General features: G+C 39.1%; 1 protein-coding gene across 2 annotated transcripts; it reads left to right on the top strand.

Moving 5' to 3' along the window:
• Window positions 1-1,840: 1,840 nt before the first annotated feature.
• LOC148041876 (putative aquaporin NIP7-1) lies at window positions 1,841-4,200 on the top strand. 2 transcript variants are annotated; one of them, XM_087688835.1, is made up of 5 exons: window positions 1,841-2,069; window positions 2,514-2,738; window positions 2,928-3,125; window positions 3,581-3,642; window positions 3,798-4,200. In XM_087688835.1, exons 1-5 carry the CDS (start codon window positions 1,866-1,868, stop codon window positions 3,943-3,945), a joined length of 837 nt encoding a protein of 278 aa, XP_087544961.1. In that variant the 5' UTR covers window positions 1,841-1,865; the 3' UTR covers window positions 3,946-4,200. The 2 variants fall into 2 exon arrangements, with proteins under 2 accessions (XP_087544961.1, XP_087544969.1); XM_087688843.1 differs by lacking the exon at window positions 2,514-2,738.
• Window positions 4,201-18,102: the final 13,902 nt, after the last annotated feature.

Below are 18,102 nucleotides of genomic sequence, written 5' to 3'. Positions count from 1 at the left end.
CTTAAGGCCTAAAACCCTTCAGATTGATGAGATTAACCAACAAGAAATGATCAATAGATTGATTAACAATGTTTAAAAACATTAGTATCCAAGCTTAATGAACTGCTTGTGTTGGAGTCTGACTGAATGTTGGATTGAGAGTTACCTTCGGGGCAAGAAGCTTCAAGTTTTGAGCCTCCAAAACTACAATGAACTCCAAAGATGGTTATTCAGTGATTAGAATCATTGTTATTGACTTTCAAGATGATTAAAGTGAAAATGAAGAAAGCTTGAAGCTTTCTAGCTATGGTTGCTGAGTGGCTGTTAGACAGTTTGGATTTTGCTCTATGTACGCAAGAGATAGAGAATTTTGGCAAGCCTTTTTTGGGTTAGATAGCTCACTTAGGGGGCTACAAATGCCCTATAACAACTAGCTGCATTGCATCCTTTGTAGCCCATGGGATCTGAATGAGCTCATCATTGTCAAAATTGCACTTGAATTGGGAAAAATAGTAATGCTGAGCTCCTATGTACACAACATTGACAAGAGAAGTGATAAGAGCAATTGCAACTCGAGTAGAGGAAGGAGTCTCTAGAAGAAAGTGGGCCAAGATATGCCCTCCTTTGGCCATACCAGCTTCTCCAAAGTTTGTCAGTCTAGATTAGCTATGGAGAGATATGGTTGAGAAATGAACTTTTCATGTGCACTTAGGTTGAGATATGGATAGGGGAAGCTTAATGGATGAGAGGCAGCTTTGGCACCATGTTGAAATATCAAAATTGTAGCATAGAAGTATGTACAAGAGGGAGAAGAGAGCTCAAAGTACAAGAATAAGATCTTGCTTATTATGTTGCTCAAGGTACAACTTGTGCACTCTCTCATCTATTGAGAGTGACCTTTAGCCAAGTTTTTATAGCCTCAATGTGGGCTAGGGTTAGAGTTTCCCTAGCCCTTAAATCTATTCACACCTCACCGATGCAAACACTCATATCGTGTTTTGGAAATGCTTAAATAATGTTATGAGAGACTCCATTTAAAGAAGAATGCTTACTTGTTGAAGAAGGGTGCTAGCACTCATCTACACTCGATGTATATATGGGTCTTCTTGCTAGAAGTAGTGAACTTATCTTAGTCAGAGGTCTCAAAGATATTGATTACTATTACTAATAGCTTCAAAAAGCTTATTTTCACTTAAAACTGGATTTGGAGCTGGATGAGAATGATTTCTTTAGTACTACCAATTGTCGGTATACAAAGTCATTTTAATGTATTGCATAATTCTACGAAAAATCTAACAAACTTACAGCGAGCATCCCTATATCTTTCACTTTTTGCATTGGACTAATCTTTGGGGGACACAGAATGGATCTATTTTAAATTTAGCCCAAGAAACCATGGCCAAATCAATTGCATTTGTGCCTTATTATTGTTGTGGCAGACGGGTGTGACATTTTGTGTTGGCCTATAGCAACATTAGGGCTCCCGAGGTCATTTTATGGCTATCTATGGCATCTAGCCGGTTGGCCATCTTTATACGTATGTCTATCTATTAATTCAACAACCTTCACGAAAAGAAGGGGCGAAGATTACTTACGTGGATTTTACAAAAAATTAGTGCATGGCCCTGAAAAGCTGCATTTTTTTTTTTTTTTTGTGAAGGAGCAGGATTAAAAAAAAAGAAGGGAAAATTGCGGATGATAAAAGCGTTAATGGGCATATTTTTAGCTGGAGGGGGACGCTATCTAGTATTGTCGTGTTTATCTGCATGAATGGTATACATAGCGGCGACTCGTGAATATAATATATGGATATGGCTCTCTGGATCGCCTTCTTCGCCTTTCCTTTATTGGGTTGAGGTGATCTCTGCTGAAGCAGCTCCTTGAAGATGAGCAAACTGGTGGAGGCGCAGGCGGCCATGGCGGGATCATCCTCATCATCCTCATCATCTTCATCATCAGAGACAGATCAGATTGAGAATAATAGTGGAGAGATTGTTAAGAAGGACGTGCAGGAGGCCGCCGAGATGAAGAATGAGCTGCCATGGCGACAGCGCCTCCGTGAGCACAACACGCTCTTACTCCTCAGAAGAGTGCGTCTTACACCATCTCACCGATGAATTACAGCTCTCCTCTCCTGCATTCATTCATTCGGCATTATCAAATTCTCTTCCTTTTTAATAACCCAGTTGCCAAATCGGTGTGTAGGTTTTCAATGATAGTTTTAAGCTTTCATGTTTCTCATCCTCATGTCCCTTACATGCTTATGTGAGCTTTCAATCTAGCATGGCCGATAATCTTTCCCGGGTTTTATTCACCTTGTTTAATGATAATTTTCAAGTTCTCACGGTTACTTTCTTTCATCCATTTAATATGTGAAAGGGCTATTCATTTAAAAAAACTACATATATGAAGCCCTTTTCCTCATCTTCTTCATATGTTGGCTAATAAGAGTCTCAAGGTTTGATGGTAAATTACCTTGATCCATTTAACCATGGAAGGGCTAATTTTGATGATTTTGTGAACTTTGCTTCTAGGTTGGTGCAGAGTTCATAGGGAGCTTTTTCCTCATGTTCTTTATATGCGGGCTGACCATGGGTGTCCAAATCACCCACGATACGATAGATTACCTATATGCTGGGATTGTAGCTGCATTTGGCATCATAGTTGTCATCTTTTCATTTGGGCACATATCTGGAGCACATGTCAACCCAGCAGTGACAATAGGGTTTGCAAGTGTAGGGAAGTTCCCTTGGCTTGATGTGAGTTTGCCCCTCTACTATTCCTCTCTCATGCTTGAAAGCTCACTTCACTTGCTTTGTTTTCAATAATGTGGTGTCTAAGTCATGGTGTAGAAAGATTGCTATCGTAAATCTATCATGCTTGGACTTTAAGAGAACTTTCTTTGAACATGAAGTCCAATTGAGGTTGATAAGTTGTGTTTGATATAGGTTCCTTGGTATATTCTGGGGCAGTTTGCTGGAGGGATCCTTGGATGCGGCATAGGAACATCACTTTATGGAGTGAGTTTGAAGGTTGCTTTGGTAATACCAAATGCTGGGATCCCTCGAGCTTTCTTCATGGAGTATCTAGTTGCAATGATTTTTATGATTTTGGCATCTTCAGTTGCTAGCAATGCTCATGTGCTAGTAAGTACTCCTCGCTTGTTCTAACTAGTGGTACTACATGATTGATTTCCACTTATTCTAAGTAATACTACCTTCCTACTTCCAAAGTAGCATAATTTGACTCTTTAACATGTATAACATAGGAGCCACTAGCTATTGTGTTCCCTAATTTGCACCATTGAATTAAGTGGAGGAAAGAGGTGATTTGTTTTTTAGGGGAAAGGACGATTTATTGAGGACTTAAAGAGACCGTGAAAAATTTATACTACACCCCCACTTCCAAAGGACCATAATTTGACTCTCTAACATGTACAAAATAGGAGTCACTAATTCTTTTATTCCCTAATTTACACCAATAATTACAAGTAGAGAGAAAATATGAGTTTTTAAAACAGGGAATGACAATAGTGAGAGTAAGTAAATTTTATACATGCTTGATGAGTGAGTTTTAAATACACTTTGATGCTTGATTGCAGACGGGATTGCACGCGTCAGTAGGGGTGGGAGCATCGATAGCATTAAGTATTGTGCTGGCAGGGTATGTGACGACTCTCTTGATCTTGTAAATAAAGCTTTAATGTTTGTGTTATTCGTTATGCTTGTATAGGTGATTCTAATATTGTACATAAAGCCTTAATGGTTAGGGTTATTAATCATATGATTGATTGATGGTATATATATGTGATGGAGTAGGCCGGTGTCAGGATCATCCATGAATCCAGTGAGGGCATTTGCGCCTGCAGTGTTTCTAGGCTACTGGAAGGACGTATGGATCTACCTCATCGCCACTCCCCTCGGCACCCTCTCAGGTGCTTGGCTTTACAAGATCCTCTCGACCTAACCCATTACTATTGTAGTACATGCCATTAATCCATCCCCAAGTTATGTGGTCATAACATTTGTTGTTATTGATCATGTACCCCCACTCTCTTTTGGATCAAGACCTAGACAAGGATTAATACAACCATACCCTTTGTTGCTATGGTTCTTCTATCATGAAAAGTCCCCTAACTCCCTCGGGGTCTAATCATATACATGGGCTCATTGTAGGCCCATACACATGGACTCATGGATCACAATCATACTCTGTTGTTGTTGTTGATCTTGTATAATGAAAAGTTCCCTTTTGGACCTATTCATAGTATGGATTGCAACCATACTTTTTGTTGTTGTTGGGCTTGTATCATGAACAATCCCATTATGTCTTCTGGCTCTAGTCATGTAAGTGGATCCCCAATCATGCTTGTTTTTTTTGGTGGTCTTAAATTATATGAACACTCCCCTATAAGTAAGTCCTTGTGTTTCCCTCTCATTTAATTTTGGGATTCATTATACAAAAGTATTAATACAACACATATAATGACTAGGCTTGGAGTCTCCAAGCTATCTAGCTTATGCTGTTTTTCTTTAAATGTGTATCGATAGGAAATTCATTCCCAAGGTAGTTCTTTAGCCACATGCTTAGACTAGCCTAATGGACACCCATCTTTACTCAAGTTAAACCTACTAGATGAGCACTCAACCAAATAAGGATAAAAAGCTACCTCCTCACATTCTAGCAATGCTAGATGCCAAATTTTCATATCTTGCACACACTAGAACACATGAAAAGAATCTTGTATATATCAATGTATATACATATTTTGTGGTAATGCAAACTTGCAACAAAACAATGAATATCCTTAAAACTCTCACACCATAAATTTTTTATGAGTCTTAGGATTGTGGGAAGTTATTGTGTTTTCCTCACATGGTAGAGCATCGCAGTAACCCTTCACCATAATGGGTAACTTTAGCAATCATGATTTAGGTTATAGGCTGGAAATATGACAACTAACAAAGCAAGAAAGTTCAAGTCTACTATTTCACATGCCTTTTTTCTACATTAAGAGAAACTTGATACTATATCATAATACCTCACAATCCTTGTTATTGTAGTATTCATAACTCCTATTGTTTTGCAAGCAATAGTTTCATGATGGCATTCCCTAAACAACTCCAAATTTTTGCCTCACAACTACTGACAGTTTATTCTTTCAAAGTACTCCATGTCAAGCAAACAAAACAAAATAATGGAGTCAAGCATTAATGAAACTTGAAGGAACACTCTCTCTAGAAATGGTATGTCTCCAATTTGGCAACTATACACAAATACATCATTCACTTTTCCAATAAGAACATCCATATAAACAAGTCACTTAAATGATGAAGTGAATCTTCTTGCCAACTAGGATAACTATTGAGATTATATTCTCCACTCTTTTACTAGCATAGAAGTACTTGCAACCACTTATTGTGGTTTTGGTCTTGTCACAGAGTTACACGTTATGGTTGTTGGCTTTTTGCATAGTAAACATTTGAAGTTTTTTTTCTTTTGGTTTTCTTTCAGTATGTTTGTGTAGTGAGCTTCCTTGACATCCCAAGTCCCTAACCCAGTTATTTTGTCCTCCTGTTCTCCAGATGAAGCCTCCTCTTTCTTCTTCAAGAGGTTCAAGATTGACACTATCCGCAATGATTATGCCATTATCAACAAAAAAGGATCCTCTTTTTCTCTAGAACACCTTGGCCAATTTTGAGCATAATGTCTATTTAAGCAATACATAATGATGAGATAGAGTTTCAAAACAAAGAGAAAGACAAAGATTATGTCTACTTAAGTAATACATAATGATGAGATAGGGTTTCAAAACAAATCTAGCCAAACACAAAGATGTTTCAGCTACTACAAGTAGGTTTATATTTCATAAGTTAAAGGTTAGCATTTATGTTAAGACACTATAAGATTAACTTCATGAGGTTATATTTAGAAATATGTTGTTTGGCCAAGCCAACAAACATTTACTCTCTATGTTAAGAGCATATTCATTTTCAAATGCAAATGATAACTAAATGTTTTGAATTTCACACATTTTTTGGGAAGTTTAAAAAGATGCCTAGTCTAATATTACTCTAATTTGGACATAAAATTAAAACACATATAGAAAATAAAATGGCATATTAATAAGTGTCATGAGCTTTTCATGTATGTGTATGTTTTGTGTATGGAATAAAGAAAGGAAACTCATTTGGTAATTTCTTGTGAATATATGTTTTGTGATGTATGTCTCTATGTAATGAGAAAAACATGCCTTCTTTACACGAATCTTGATGTTCAAAATGCATACTTGTATGCTTATACTAGGGAATCCATACTAGTACAACAATTGTCATCAATGAGCTTAATATACTATTTGTCTATCTTCATGCATAGAAGTCTTATCATGATGTTCAAAACATGTATGCTTATACTAGGATACCATGGTAGACATACTAGTAAGAAGGTCATAAAAGTCAATGTAAGTTGGTTAATCTTCATACAAATAAGAGGTATCACAAAGTCAAATCCAATGTTTTATTGATTCATTAGTCCCTTACTTTGATATTATTTTGTTTAAAGAGAGTGTATTTTTATTTAAAAAAATGACCCCTTAATATTACTAGTCAAGATATCAAATATTGAACTCTCAGATCTATCCAAAAGTATAAGATGTAAAAAGACAATAGTATTAATGGAATGTCCTTGAGTTACAAAAGTTAAGGATAAAATGCTAAGCTAGAAATTCTATAATTTTAGTCATATCCTCCTTATCGTTCAAGTCACAAAAGTTGAGGGAAAAATGCTAAACTAGAGAGTCCATCATTTTAGAAAGTCTCTTGTATGCTCTATCAGAAAATATTAAATGTCACTATATTTTTGAATGTGGAAATTCTATGTATCTATAATCCACCAAAAAACTACAATTAGTTTTGTAAGCTTGTGAATTTGGAGGCATCCAAATATCAACTTAGGTACTTATATAACTACATTTTATGTGAATTGGAATATTTTTTTGTAGCTTATTATAAGTGTGGAAAAGGAAAGAGGGAGGCATCTTTATTATTATTGTTTCTTTATAATGTGAATTGTACTAATTTTCAAATGTTTATAAAATATAACCCCAAATCTACATAGTTGAGCTACTTGATAATAAGTAAGGGCCTATAGAAACTTATATACCTTCTTAGTGGCTACTTTAAAATGTGGGCTTTAGAATTAAGTTTCTTACATAGCACAAACACTTTCACAACCCTATCTCTATGCATCTATTGGAAATACGATATCAAGCTTTTCATCATATAAATAGCTTACAACATTGGGCTTCCCATGAAAAGACAAAGCTGTATGCTCATTCTTTGAATTCAAAACATCCAAGGATGTTGTGCACTACCTTGCATATAATTTGTATTCCAATGAATTTCTCTAATCTTTGTTTTCTTCTTAGCATGCATGCTATCATCACTAATAGGAGGTATTTCCACTTTGCATCTTTCTATAATTGAGAAAAAATAAGGCAAACATTTGAACAATACTTAGTGTCATGATGACCTAAGTATGATATCTATGAAGGATACTTGTAGAGGTACCATTTTTGAGATTTCATTGCTTAGTAGTTTCTTCTCACTATGTTTACCTTGTCACCGAAAAGGGTAGATTAAATGGTTAGGCTTTCAATAAAGCTAGCATTCTCCAACCACCTACTTATCAAGCTCCACATCAATCCCACTTCTCTACGTTCTTGAAAAAGATGAGGAACAAGTTTGTCCTCTTCCCATGGAATGGACATTGAGGGGGAACATCTATAACTCTGTCACTTCTCTAAGTTATAGAAAAGGGTAAGTAACAAATTCCCCATCTCTTCCATGGAAGAAACATTGAAGGAAAACATTTGTAATAACAATTATCCATAGAAAACTAGTGTTTCTATGAGAGGGCATAGTAGACCACACTGTCTTGAGCCTATGCTTTTAAGTATTCGACTTAGAAAGTGGGAATTTTGTCTTTTAGAGTTTTATAGTCTTCATATGTATGTTACTTTTAAAATGAACCTAGTCTAGAAAGTTAATGCCTTTATCATGGCCTTACAAGCTACACTAAGCATAATGAGAGGCCTTCGTTAGTCTAGGAGGCTTTTAACAATACTCTTACAAATTAGATTGACTATGATAAGTCTAAAAGTAAGCCATTTGGGCTAGGGGACTTGTCCCATTTCATTTTAAAGATCACATATTGAACCTCATGCACTTAGAGAATGGTCTATTGAGTGATAGCCTCCATTCTTGAGGCAACCTAAAATCTATTACTTCTAAGAAGGCAAGCATGTTGTCATAATTAATGTCATTAGCATCTCTTGACCCAATTACAGAAGTGAAATGAACTTTAAAGACTTCAAAAATTGAATCCTTATTATCTTTGAGACACCCTTGTGAGTCATCCATGCCTACTATAGTTTCCTATTGCCTCTTATCCCCGTACATTTTATAAAAGGAAAATTGAGGCTAAAGGGTGAAAGAGCCCCTTTATATCTATCATCAAGAATCAATTTAAAGGAAGATGCCACAAGTAGATGATCCAATGTAAAGATATTCCCGAATGCATTAAGTTAGCTACACAAGGAAACCCACCATCCATCCTAAGTGACATACACACAATCTAGTTTTGACATGCTATCCACATGACAAGTGAGTCCACATGTGTGAGAGATGGCCAACCAAAAAGTAACATCTACTATGACATGGTAATGAGGATATTTAATTCAAATTTTTTGGATATGAATGTTATGCGTATTTTCCAAAGGATAAGAGAAACAAGTCAAAACCGAATGGATATTTCTTGGCTTATACTAAATGAGCAAAAGGATTATAAATTGTATGACCGATAGGCAAAGAAGATCCTAGCAAGCCATGGTTTGATGTTCAAGGAGTAACCATATACATTGGAGGAGGAAAAGGAAAAATTTCTCACTTATCATCAAGTGAAGAAGTGGTCACTACGGACCTAAACCAAAGGCAAGTTTTTCCACTTTATCACCAAGTGAAGATGTAGTCCACTATGAACCTGACCTAAGAGCTATCCCTATCCTTAAGGAGGACAAAGAATCATCTTCAAATGATGAGGATAACGTTCACCAACCTACCATCATGCCATCAAAGTATCAATTCCTACAATGTGCGAAGTAGCTCTATGATCGAAATAACCTCATGCCTACATCTATTGAGGAAAAGGTAGATGGACCAAGGAGGTCTTGGAGAATAGAGGAGCAAAGAAAGGCTTTTGCTCACATAGTTAACATGGCCTTTATGGTTGAGATTATGAGAGAAGTAAAGGAGCTAGCTCACTTGGAAAAAGTACTTGCATATCCAGAATGGAGAGTAGCTATGAAAGTTGAGTAAGACAACATAATGAAGAATGATATATGGGAGCTAGTGGATCAGCTAGATAAGAGAAAGTGGGTTTAGAAGGTAAAATATAAGGCTGGTGGTAGCCTAGGAAGTGCAAAGCCAAACAAGTTGCACAGGGATTCTCACAAGTTGAAGGGTTTTATTTTTAAGAATCATTTGCTCCAATTGGTAGAATGACTATTATTCTCATGGTACTTACAATGATCACTCACAAGAAGTGGCTAGTTTACCAAATGGATGTTCAATAAATGTTTTTGAGTGGTGACCTTGAGAAGGTATATGTGGCTTACCCATTAGGGTATGAGGCCCCCATTTTGAGGACAAAGTTTGTAAGCGAAAAAGGTCATTGTATGGATTGAAACAAGCCCTTAGAGCATGATATTAATAGCTAGTTTTTTTAAACTTAAAATTCAATAGATGTGCCTTAGATGCTAATTTGTATATTAGGGGATGGTGAAAATTTTATATTGATTATTCTATATGTGGATGAAATTCTTACTATAGGAAACATCAAAGATATATTCAATCAGACTTCAAAGGCTTTGAGCTTTGAATTTGAAATGCCAATTGATGCACATTGGTTGGCAATCTCATATATTTGTACAATACTAGGCTAGATATTAGTTTAATTGTTGATTTTTTGAGCAACATATCAAACAAACCATGTCAAAGTCATTAGAAAGTTGGAATGTTGTTGCTCAAATACTTGAAGGAAAATCTTGACCATGGTATCACATAAAGCTTAAACACTTCTCTTGTGATGAGGAACTTTGACTTGAACTAGGTAGTGATAGTGATTCTAGGTTTAGGAATCTTCTTTTGGATCATTAAGGAGCATCCAACATCATCATTTTCTTCTACTGAATACAAGGAAGATTGTTTTGTTACATGTGAGTCATTCTGGTTTAGGAGGATCGTATGACATATGGGAGTTATGGATGAAGATCCAGTAGGACTAAGATTTGACATAACAGAATTGCATCACCATTGCCAAAAAACCATGGGCTTTAGGCATGTAGAAAACACATTGAGATCCCTTATCAATATGTCATGCTTTGATCAAGTATGGGATAGTAGAGCTTGTCTATTGTCCAAGGAGGAGAATGGAGTAGATATCTTCACCAAAGCTCTTATGAAGGATTTTCTTTAAGTTCATCTTTAGGGGCTTGGAGTTAGAATGTTGAGGATGTTTGCTTCAAGTTTATCTTTAGGGACTTATCAATAGGATGTTGAGGATGTGGTTCATTTGTGGGTGCACATTGAGAGGAAAGGGTAGATATACTAAATGCCAACCCTTGTGGGGTGCTACCAATGATCTATAGTGCTCAAAGTTGTAAGCCTCCCATTCTCAAGAGAAGCCATATGTGAGCCAAGACATTGGTTGGGTCTTGAATTATATGTTGAATGAAGTCTATGTGAATGAAAAAAAGGTGATCTTTGTGTATTAATATTTGGGTTAGATAGAGTAGCTATGTTAGTAGAAACTCAAGGCACATTGCATCAAGTTGTGGGATTGGGAGTTATCAGGGATCCCTATTTGGGGTCTTAGGTCCATAGAAGTGGTGGGGGGTCTCATGGGGTCTAGCAACCTCCTTGATGGGGGTTTGATGATAATGCTCCTACCCAAGAATAAAGGAAATATTCCTTGGTCGACTATTAAAGGTTCATAATATTGTAGCTCAAATAGGTTGACTAGACATCCTTTGTAAGTGATCTACTGCATAATATTTTGTAAATTATTACCTGGATGATTAGAAAAGGTTCATAATATGGTAGCTCGATAATAGGCTAACCATTGGAGTCTTGATTCTCACGCATATTTTCATGTGACTTCTCATATAAGGAGTAGTTCTCTTCATATGATAGCATGCATGGATCAACCCATCTTGGTAATGACTATTTATGTGATGTTGGTAGTATATGTGATGTGTAATTTACTTTTTTAGAATGGATCTACCTTTAATCTTCAAAAGCCATATCATATACCCAAGCTTACTAAGAGATTGATATCTATTGGTCAATTGGATGAATTACAATACTCTACTACTTTTGGAAGTTAGTCATGGAAAATCCACAAGGGATCATTTGTTGTTGCTAAAGGTGCCAAATGTGATATTTTGTATCCCCTTCAAGTATCTTCTAGTTAATAATAATGTAATTGCATAACTGAGCAGCCAAATGTATCTTTGTGGCATCACACATTGGGACATATGTCTAGAAAAGGAACGAATATGCTATCTCATTTGGGTTACTTGCCTTCTCTTATTTTTTAACGATCTTTCTAGTTTTGAGCATTGTATATAAAAATGTTTGCATGTTTAGGAGAAAAACTTAAACACGAAAATAAGTGAGCCACTTGACTTAGTGTAAGCAATATATGTAGGCCTATAACTGCAAATTCTACGAGGAGCTATCCTTTTTTATCACATTAATTGACAATGCAACTAAAAAAGTGCGGGCTTTCACTATGGATAGAAAAAATGAGGCTTTGTCTTCTTTTAAAAAATTTTAGGTACTTGTAGAAAATCTATTTTTGACATATCTAGAACTAATCATTGTGGAGAATATGTCTAATGCTAATCTTACTCAAGGATTTTGGACCCCTTTTGGGCTAAGGCTATGGCAACTATTGTACATTTGATAAAGTGGTCACTAAATACTACTTTAGATGGTGGCATTCCTGAAGAGGCATAGTTAGGCAAGAAGCCCACATAGTAAGTTAGAACCCAAATACACTAAATTTATCTTTTTGGGCTATGAATAGAGTGACAAGATGGTTTATTGCCTTTGGGATCTAGAAGGTAGAAAGATTATTTGTAGTAATGATGTGATCCTCAATGAGAAGAATATGCACAAGTAGCCTCTTAAGTAAGTGGAAATAAGACATGCTACTTTCTAGGATGTAGCGCCACCTATTATTTTGCCACATATAGGGCAAGTTATAGTGCACCAAGTGTGTAGATAGAGGGTACAAGTGATGCTTTAGGTAGTGAGTATGAAATATAGAGGTTTATTGAGCAACAGGTTGAGAGCCCTATGGTGGCTTATGGAGAAAGAGTGGAGGTTGAAATTCCCACTCCAAGGTAGTCTGTTTTGCTACATAGATCTATTTGTATCTCTTGTCCCCTTGAGAGATTTCATGGTGATCTTTGTGATGAGATCTACATACATCAAATAGAGGGTTTTATAGATGTGGGAGCCTTTGCTCGACCACCAAGACCCATGGACCGCTTTTATTATTCAAGCGTTTCAAGACGAATGCTATGGATACCTCTCACATAGCTATATGCATACTCAATCCTACGAGTGTAGTGAGCTTACCTTGATGCCCAATTGAGCAGCCTCCGCCCTCCTCAAGCACTTCGGTAGCTCCACGATCCAAGATGCAAGCTCAAGCAAGCTCAATCCTCTACCTCCAAGCTCCATTCTCCATAGTCGCACGCATGAGACAAGAGAAGAGAAGAGAAGAGAAAAAGAGAGGAGAAGATGGAGAGCTTCTCCACCACGGTCCCTCACCCTCACTCACTCACTCACTCCCTTGCACTCTCATACTCCCTCTCTCAAACACAAGGTCAAGCACAAGCAAGGAGAAGAGAAGAAGAAAAGAAGAGAGCCACTTTAGCCACACACCAAGAATGAGCTTCTCTATTAACTTTTTGACTTTTATACATGCCCTCATCCCTTTGGGAACCCATCTCCTTTTTTACACGACCGATTGTTTTAGCCAAGGTATTCTTTCCTCATGTCTCACAGTTCTTTTGCTCGTGATCTTGCATGTTTACAATTTACAGGGGAGGGAGTTTAGTGCTCTTTTACAAAATGAATTACATTACGCCCCCTACGCTTTCTATGTTAGAATATTCGATGCATTCATTGTTGTGCACTTCCTACACTTTTTTCGAGCTTGCCTTCTTTTCCACTTTTCTCCCTTGGGCTGTCTTCCATTTCCAACATGGGCTTCCGTGGTCTTCTTTTTTGGGATGCATTATGGACTGTAACATTACCCCCCTCCTCATCGAGTGCTAGTTGCATGGGACTTGTGGTGGGTAAGGGCTTGGGTGTGATTGAAGGTTTATCTTGTGGGTTGATGATGGGTCTTTTTTGGAGAATGCACATGGGAGAAAAGCATGTCAAAATGGTTGAGGTTATGGAGACTGAGGGTATTGAGTGGGTGATGGGGGCCTCCAGTGCCAGTGGCTAGTCGTAGGTTGCTGGATGTACCTGAGAAGAAAAGGAGGTGCACTACTTGGGGGCGTGCCTTTCTCACTGTGCGCACTATGTGTGGTGTTTGTGCCAGTGGAACTAGGAGTTGGGTCAAACCTTAGGAACAAGCCCGAGGTGTTGTCCCACCCTTGAGTACCTAGTTTGTGTATGGGGAAAGTGTGGTAAGCGTGACCTCCCTAGGTGTGTCCCACCCCCTTGATGTGCTCTAAGCAGCATGACATGGGGGCAAAAGGGCTAGGCGGTTAGGAACAGAGCTGATTGACCTCGGCCACCCTAGACATGCCTAATTTGAGGACCCCTAGGTGTAGTGATTGTGGCACTCATCAAGTGAGGTGTGTTTTCCTGCTTTCTATTTGATCTTCTTTTCCTTCCTTACTCTTGTCTTTGTAATTTTTCTTATCCTTTCTTTTCTTTTGCTTTCTTTGCTCCTTTTTTTTCTCTTCTCTTTTATTTTTGGACAAACAATTTAAATGAGGGAGCATGATGAGAAGCATCTTATTGTGGAGCTGAGCCAAATTGCGTGGTGGCTTGAGGGCCTTGCTAAGGAATGCCCTACTTTGTAGATACCCCTTTAAGCTGGTTTTGACATTGAGTGGAGCCCGCTAAGAGGCTCATGAAAAATGCTAGTAGGAGGATGGCTCTCATCATGAGACGCACCATTGCATAGCTATCAATCCCAACGTTGAGGTCAAAAAATAGGGGCGATAGTCACTCTTTCTCTATAGTAGGATTTTGTTTTAATAATACTCACAGTAGGCTGAGGTAATTACAAGTGATGTGATGAAAGTAGGGTTAGGGCATGAGGAAAATTCATTTAGGAAACTTGTTATAGAGGGGCGGAGGTCCCTTTAAGTAAAAATCAGGCTCTCTTTAGGGATTGAGGCATTTACATTATAGACCAATGGGAAGTCGTATCTACCATGAACCTCCAGGTTGAAATCAAATAAAATTCTTCTTGGGTAGGGCATGTAGATAGGATCATCCCGCTCTTAAGGTAGTGTGTTGCTGCAGTAAGCAATCTAGGCCTCCAAGCTAGAGTCCCAAATGTTCTGGTGCAACCTTGGTTGTGCCTCATATCCCTCCACCCTCGAGGGTACCTCTACTACCTTGTCTTCCCAATAGTTGGCAGGGTGCCTCCTTCGGTCCTCTAGCCATCTCCTTCCCAGACTAGCTAAGAGCTTGATGACATCCTCCACCACCCTAGGAGATAGTACTCTATCCAATAAGTGAGTGAAGGTGAAAGAGAACTCGAAGGGGCTTCAGTTCTCCCATTGCTCCCACACCGCAAGTTCATGGCCCTAGTTGATGGGATCTCACTCCTTGCTTTGAGGGATAGCCACTTGAGGAACTTGTGGTGTCCTAGCTTGAAACCTTTTGCAGGTTCGTTCTTCTTGCTCCCTATGCCTATGCCTTGCCTCCACCATTTGTTTGGGTGGTCTTGATTCCTCCCCTTTGCTCTTTTGGTTGCTCTTGTAGTGGCATAGGGGAATTTGATTCCTTCGTTTGCTTCTCCTCTTGATGACCCACTTCAAAATCAAGTCCTTCCTCTTGGATTGGCTCTAGTGGCTCCTATTGCGGTGGCTGTTCTGGCTCCCTGAGTCCTAGCAAAGTGAGTTCTTGTGCGGTTAAGCTAGTTGAGAGAAGGTGAGCACATTGCTCCTATAGTCCCAAACTGGTGCTAGTCTCGGGGGTGCCCTGCCATGTAGTCCATGCTGTAGATCCCAACTGTGGCTTTGCTTTCTGATAGGAGACACTCGCTTTTGGCATGCGCAAGGTTGTAGGCCAAGTTTTGACTCGATCTTCATTTTTGGCTGCCCATTCTTCTGCTTTTTCCTTCATATGCTCTAACACTTGGTTTTGGCACTGGGCTAGAGTGGCAATTACTTGCTCTTGCTCCTACCACAATGCATTCATTTTCTTGAGCTCATGGGTTTTTCTCAGTACATGCTCTCTAAGTATGCCTTGCTCATGGAGAATTGATTGTAGCTGGTTGTGCATTTCAACTAGTTTCTTCTTATTCTCCTCAACCTGTTGGTTCCATGCATCTTGTAGCTCCTTTGTAGCTTGCTCTTTTTGCCTCTTCAGCTCCTTTATTTCTAGTTTTAGATGTTTATTCTCATGGGAGATGAAGGTACGCATGTTTTCCAAGGTGATGCGGTTTTCCATCTCTTCATCATATAGCTATTTGAGACTCTCGTCTCCCTCTCTTGCTTTCAAGGTATCTTTTAATGAAGTCATTTTTGTATTAATGATTGTCATCACTCTTGCTTGCTCCATCCTGTAGTCTATGAATGTAGCCTTTTCTTTCTTGAGTGCTCGACAAGGGTGGCCTTCTTGTCCTTAGTTGCCTTGTGGAGTTTGGCTTTGAAATTCTTTCACCAATTCATCTTGATCTTCGTTATGGCGTATGGCCAAAGGTACCAAAGTGGTTGAGACTTCCAAGTAGGGAACCTTTGGCCCTAGGCATGACTCGGCATCAGTAGTTAGTCTCTTGGTTCTTGCAAGAGGGGCTCCTTTGCTAGGTGCAGGTGCAATCTCTTGTACTTTGCTAACTAAGTACTACACCCAGGACATGAGGTTTCTTTCATTGTTTACTCCCTCTGAAACACCCTGTGTTTGGGTGATTGTCGATGTGGCCAAGACTAGTGGGATGGGGTGTATTGGGTCTTGTCCTTGCCTTCCATGACTAGTCTTGGCAGCTTCCTCTACTGTTGTGCTTGTACTTGGCATGCATTCTCTCACTGGGTTCATCATTGCCACTTTGTGAGATTGAGAGGGTTGCTCCACAGATCATGGAATGACAAGAGCAATCTCCTGTCCTTCTTGTTTCCTCAGCCTTTTCTCCTCTTCTTGCCTCCTTTGGTAGTCTTCTTCTAGTCTTTTTGACTCCTCTTCTACCCTTTGTAGCTCTCTGTTCTCCTCAATGGCAGAGCAGGCCTTTTGTACGTATGGGGATTTTAAAGGTAATCTTCTTTCTTCCCTCTTGGCGGCTTGAGCATTCTGAGCCTTGCTGCTCACTAACTATTCTTTCACTCAAGGCTTGTTAGCGTTGAGGTGGTTGGTCATGCTCCTCTTCATTAATGACTTTTGTCTTATCATCCTGTTGCTCATTACGCGTTTCTTCTCTCTCTCCTTTTCTCCTCCTAAAATTGAAATGGATGGGTTTGTTGGGGTGGGGAAGTGGTGCTCCTCATCACGGATTGGTGGTGGCTCTTGGTGAGCTGGTGATGGCTCTGAGCTTTCCTCCACCACCTCTCTCTTTGCCTCCTGTAGTGCTTCATGGATGATGGCTATTAGTATTCCTCCGAAGCCTATGGTTGAGGCCTTGGAGGCAGGTTTCTTTCTTTTGGATTCTGTAGTGGTTGTTGGGGACTCTCCTATTTCCATCCTTGGTGCTATAGCTAGCACCCTTGCTAAGGCTTGTATCATTTTTTGAACAAAGGCATTCTAGTTTACCTCACATAGGGCATTGGTTGCAAGGCTTTGTAGCAAGGGCACCCTGATTCTACTCATTAGAGCATTGTATCTTTGGCTTCAAAAGAGTGTATGGATCATCTTGGTCATCAACCAAATGGTGGGATCTGGGATATTTGCTAGGGTGATGCTGTCATCATTAGTGTAGACCCTTCTTTTGTCCATCCCTAGCATTCCATACACATCCCTCTCGGTGTCAAGATTGTGGGAGAGAAGGAAGGAGTCTCACTTGTAGCTTTCTTGCTTGCACAATGGGGGAATACACACACAGGTGGAGGTTGAAAACAGTTTTCCTCTTCTTAGTTATGTAAGCCAAAAAGAACTCAAGTACATAGAAATAGAAGAACCCTATATATGGGTCTCAAACCAAACTCAACTAACTAAGGTGGCATACTAACTGAGCCACAAACTAGAGTAGATAAGGATAGCTGTCATCTAGCTATAATTCATGGGCAGTGTACCAACCGCATCTAGAGCTAACAAGTCGGTGACATAAATGCACAACGGTCACCCTGGCATATCACGAGTGGAGCTCGATATCTCAACACTCTCCCTCAAGCTCAATCCCAATTCCTGCATGCCAAGCAGGTCTCTGAACTTGTGCAGCTTCTCTGCGCCCAATGCCTTCGTGAATATGTCAGCTACCTGATCCTCTGTGCTGACATAAACTAGATCAATAAGACCTAGTAAAACCCTCTTCCACACATAGTGATAATGCACCTCAATGTGCTTTGTTCTAGCATGATAGACTGGGTTATTTGCCAAGTGTATACTACTCATGTTGTCACAATAAATGACAACTGGCCCATCTGTAGGCTGATGCATATCATAAAGTAGCTTATGCAACCAAGCTACCTCACATGCAGCCATTGCTGCACCCTTGTACTCAGCCTCTGTGCTCGACAAGGCAACTGTAGGCTGTTTCATTATGCTCCAAGTGACTGCAACACTCCCAAAAGAGAACACATATCCATTGGTAGATCGTCTATCAGAAATACTACCAACCCAATCAACATCAGTGTATCCATGCAACTATATTTGA

This window comes from Lygodium microphyllum, chromosome 1 (genome assembly GCF_053477565.2).
Source record: "Lygodium microphyllum isolate KBCC chromosome 1, Lygodium_microphyllum_v1.1.10, whole genome shotgun sequence".
Classification (NCBI taxonomy): domain Eukaryota; kingdom Viridiplantae; phylum Streptophyta; class Polypodiopsida; order Schizaeales; family Lygodiaceae; genus Lygodium; species Lygodium microphyllum.
The sequence above is the reverse complement of the archived record's forward strand: the minus strand, read 5'-3'. Positions and strand labels throughout refer to the sequence as shown.

What these genes read in the sequence shown, in the direction of transcription:
- LOC148041876 (XM_087688835.1), top strand. Translation starts at nt 1,866, where the DNA reads ATGAGCAAACTGGTGGAGGCGCAGGCGGCCATGGCGGGATCATCCTCA. An exon ending in GGAAGTTCCCTTGGCTTGAT is followed by an intron (nt 2,739 to 2,927) that starts GTGAGTTTGCCC and finishes TGTTTGATATAG; the next exon opens with GTTCCTTGGTATATTCTGGG. An exon ending in TTAAGTATTGTGCTGGCAGG is followed by an intron (nt 3,643 to 3,797) that starts GTATGTGACGAC and finishes GTGATGGAGTAG; the next exon opens with GCCGGTGTCAGGATCATCCA.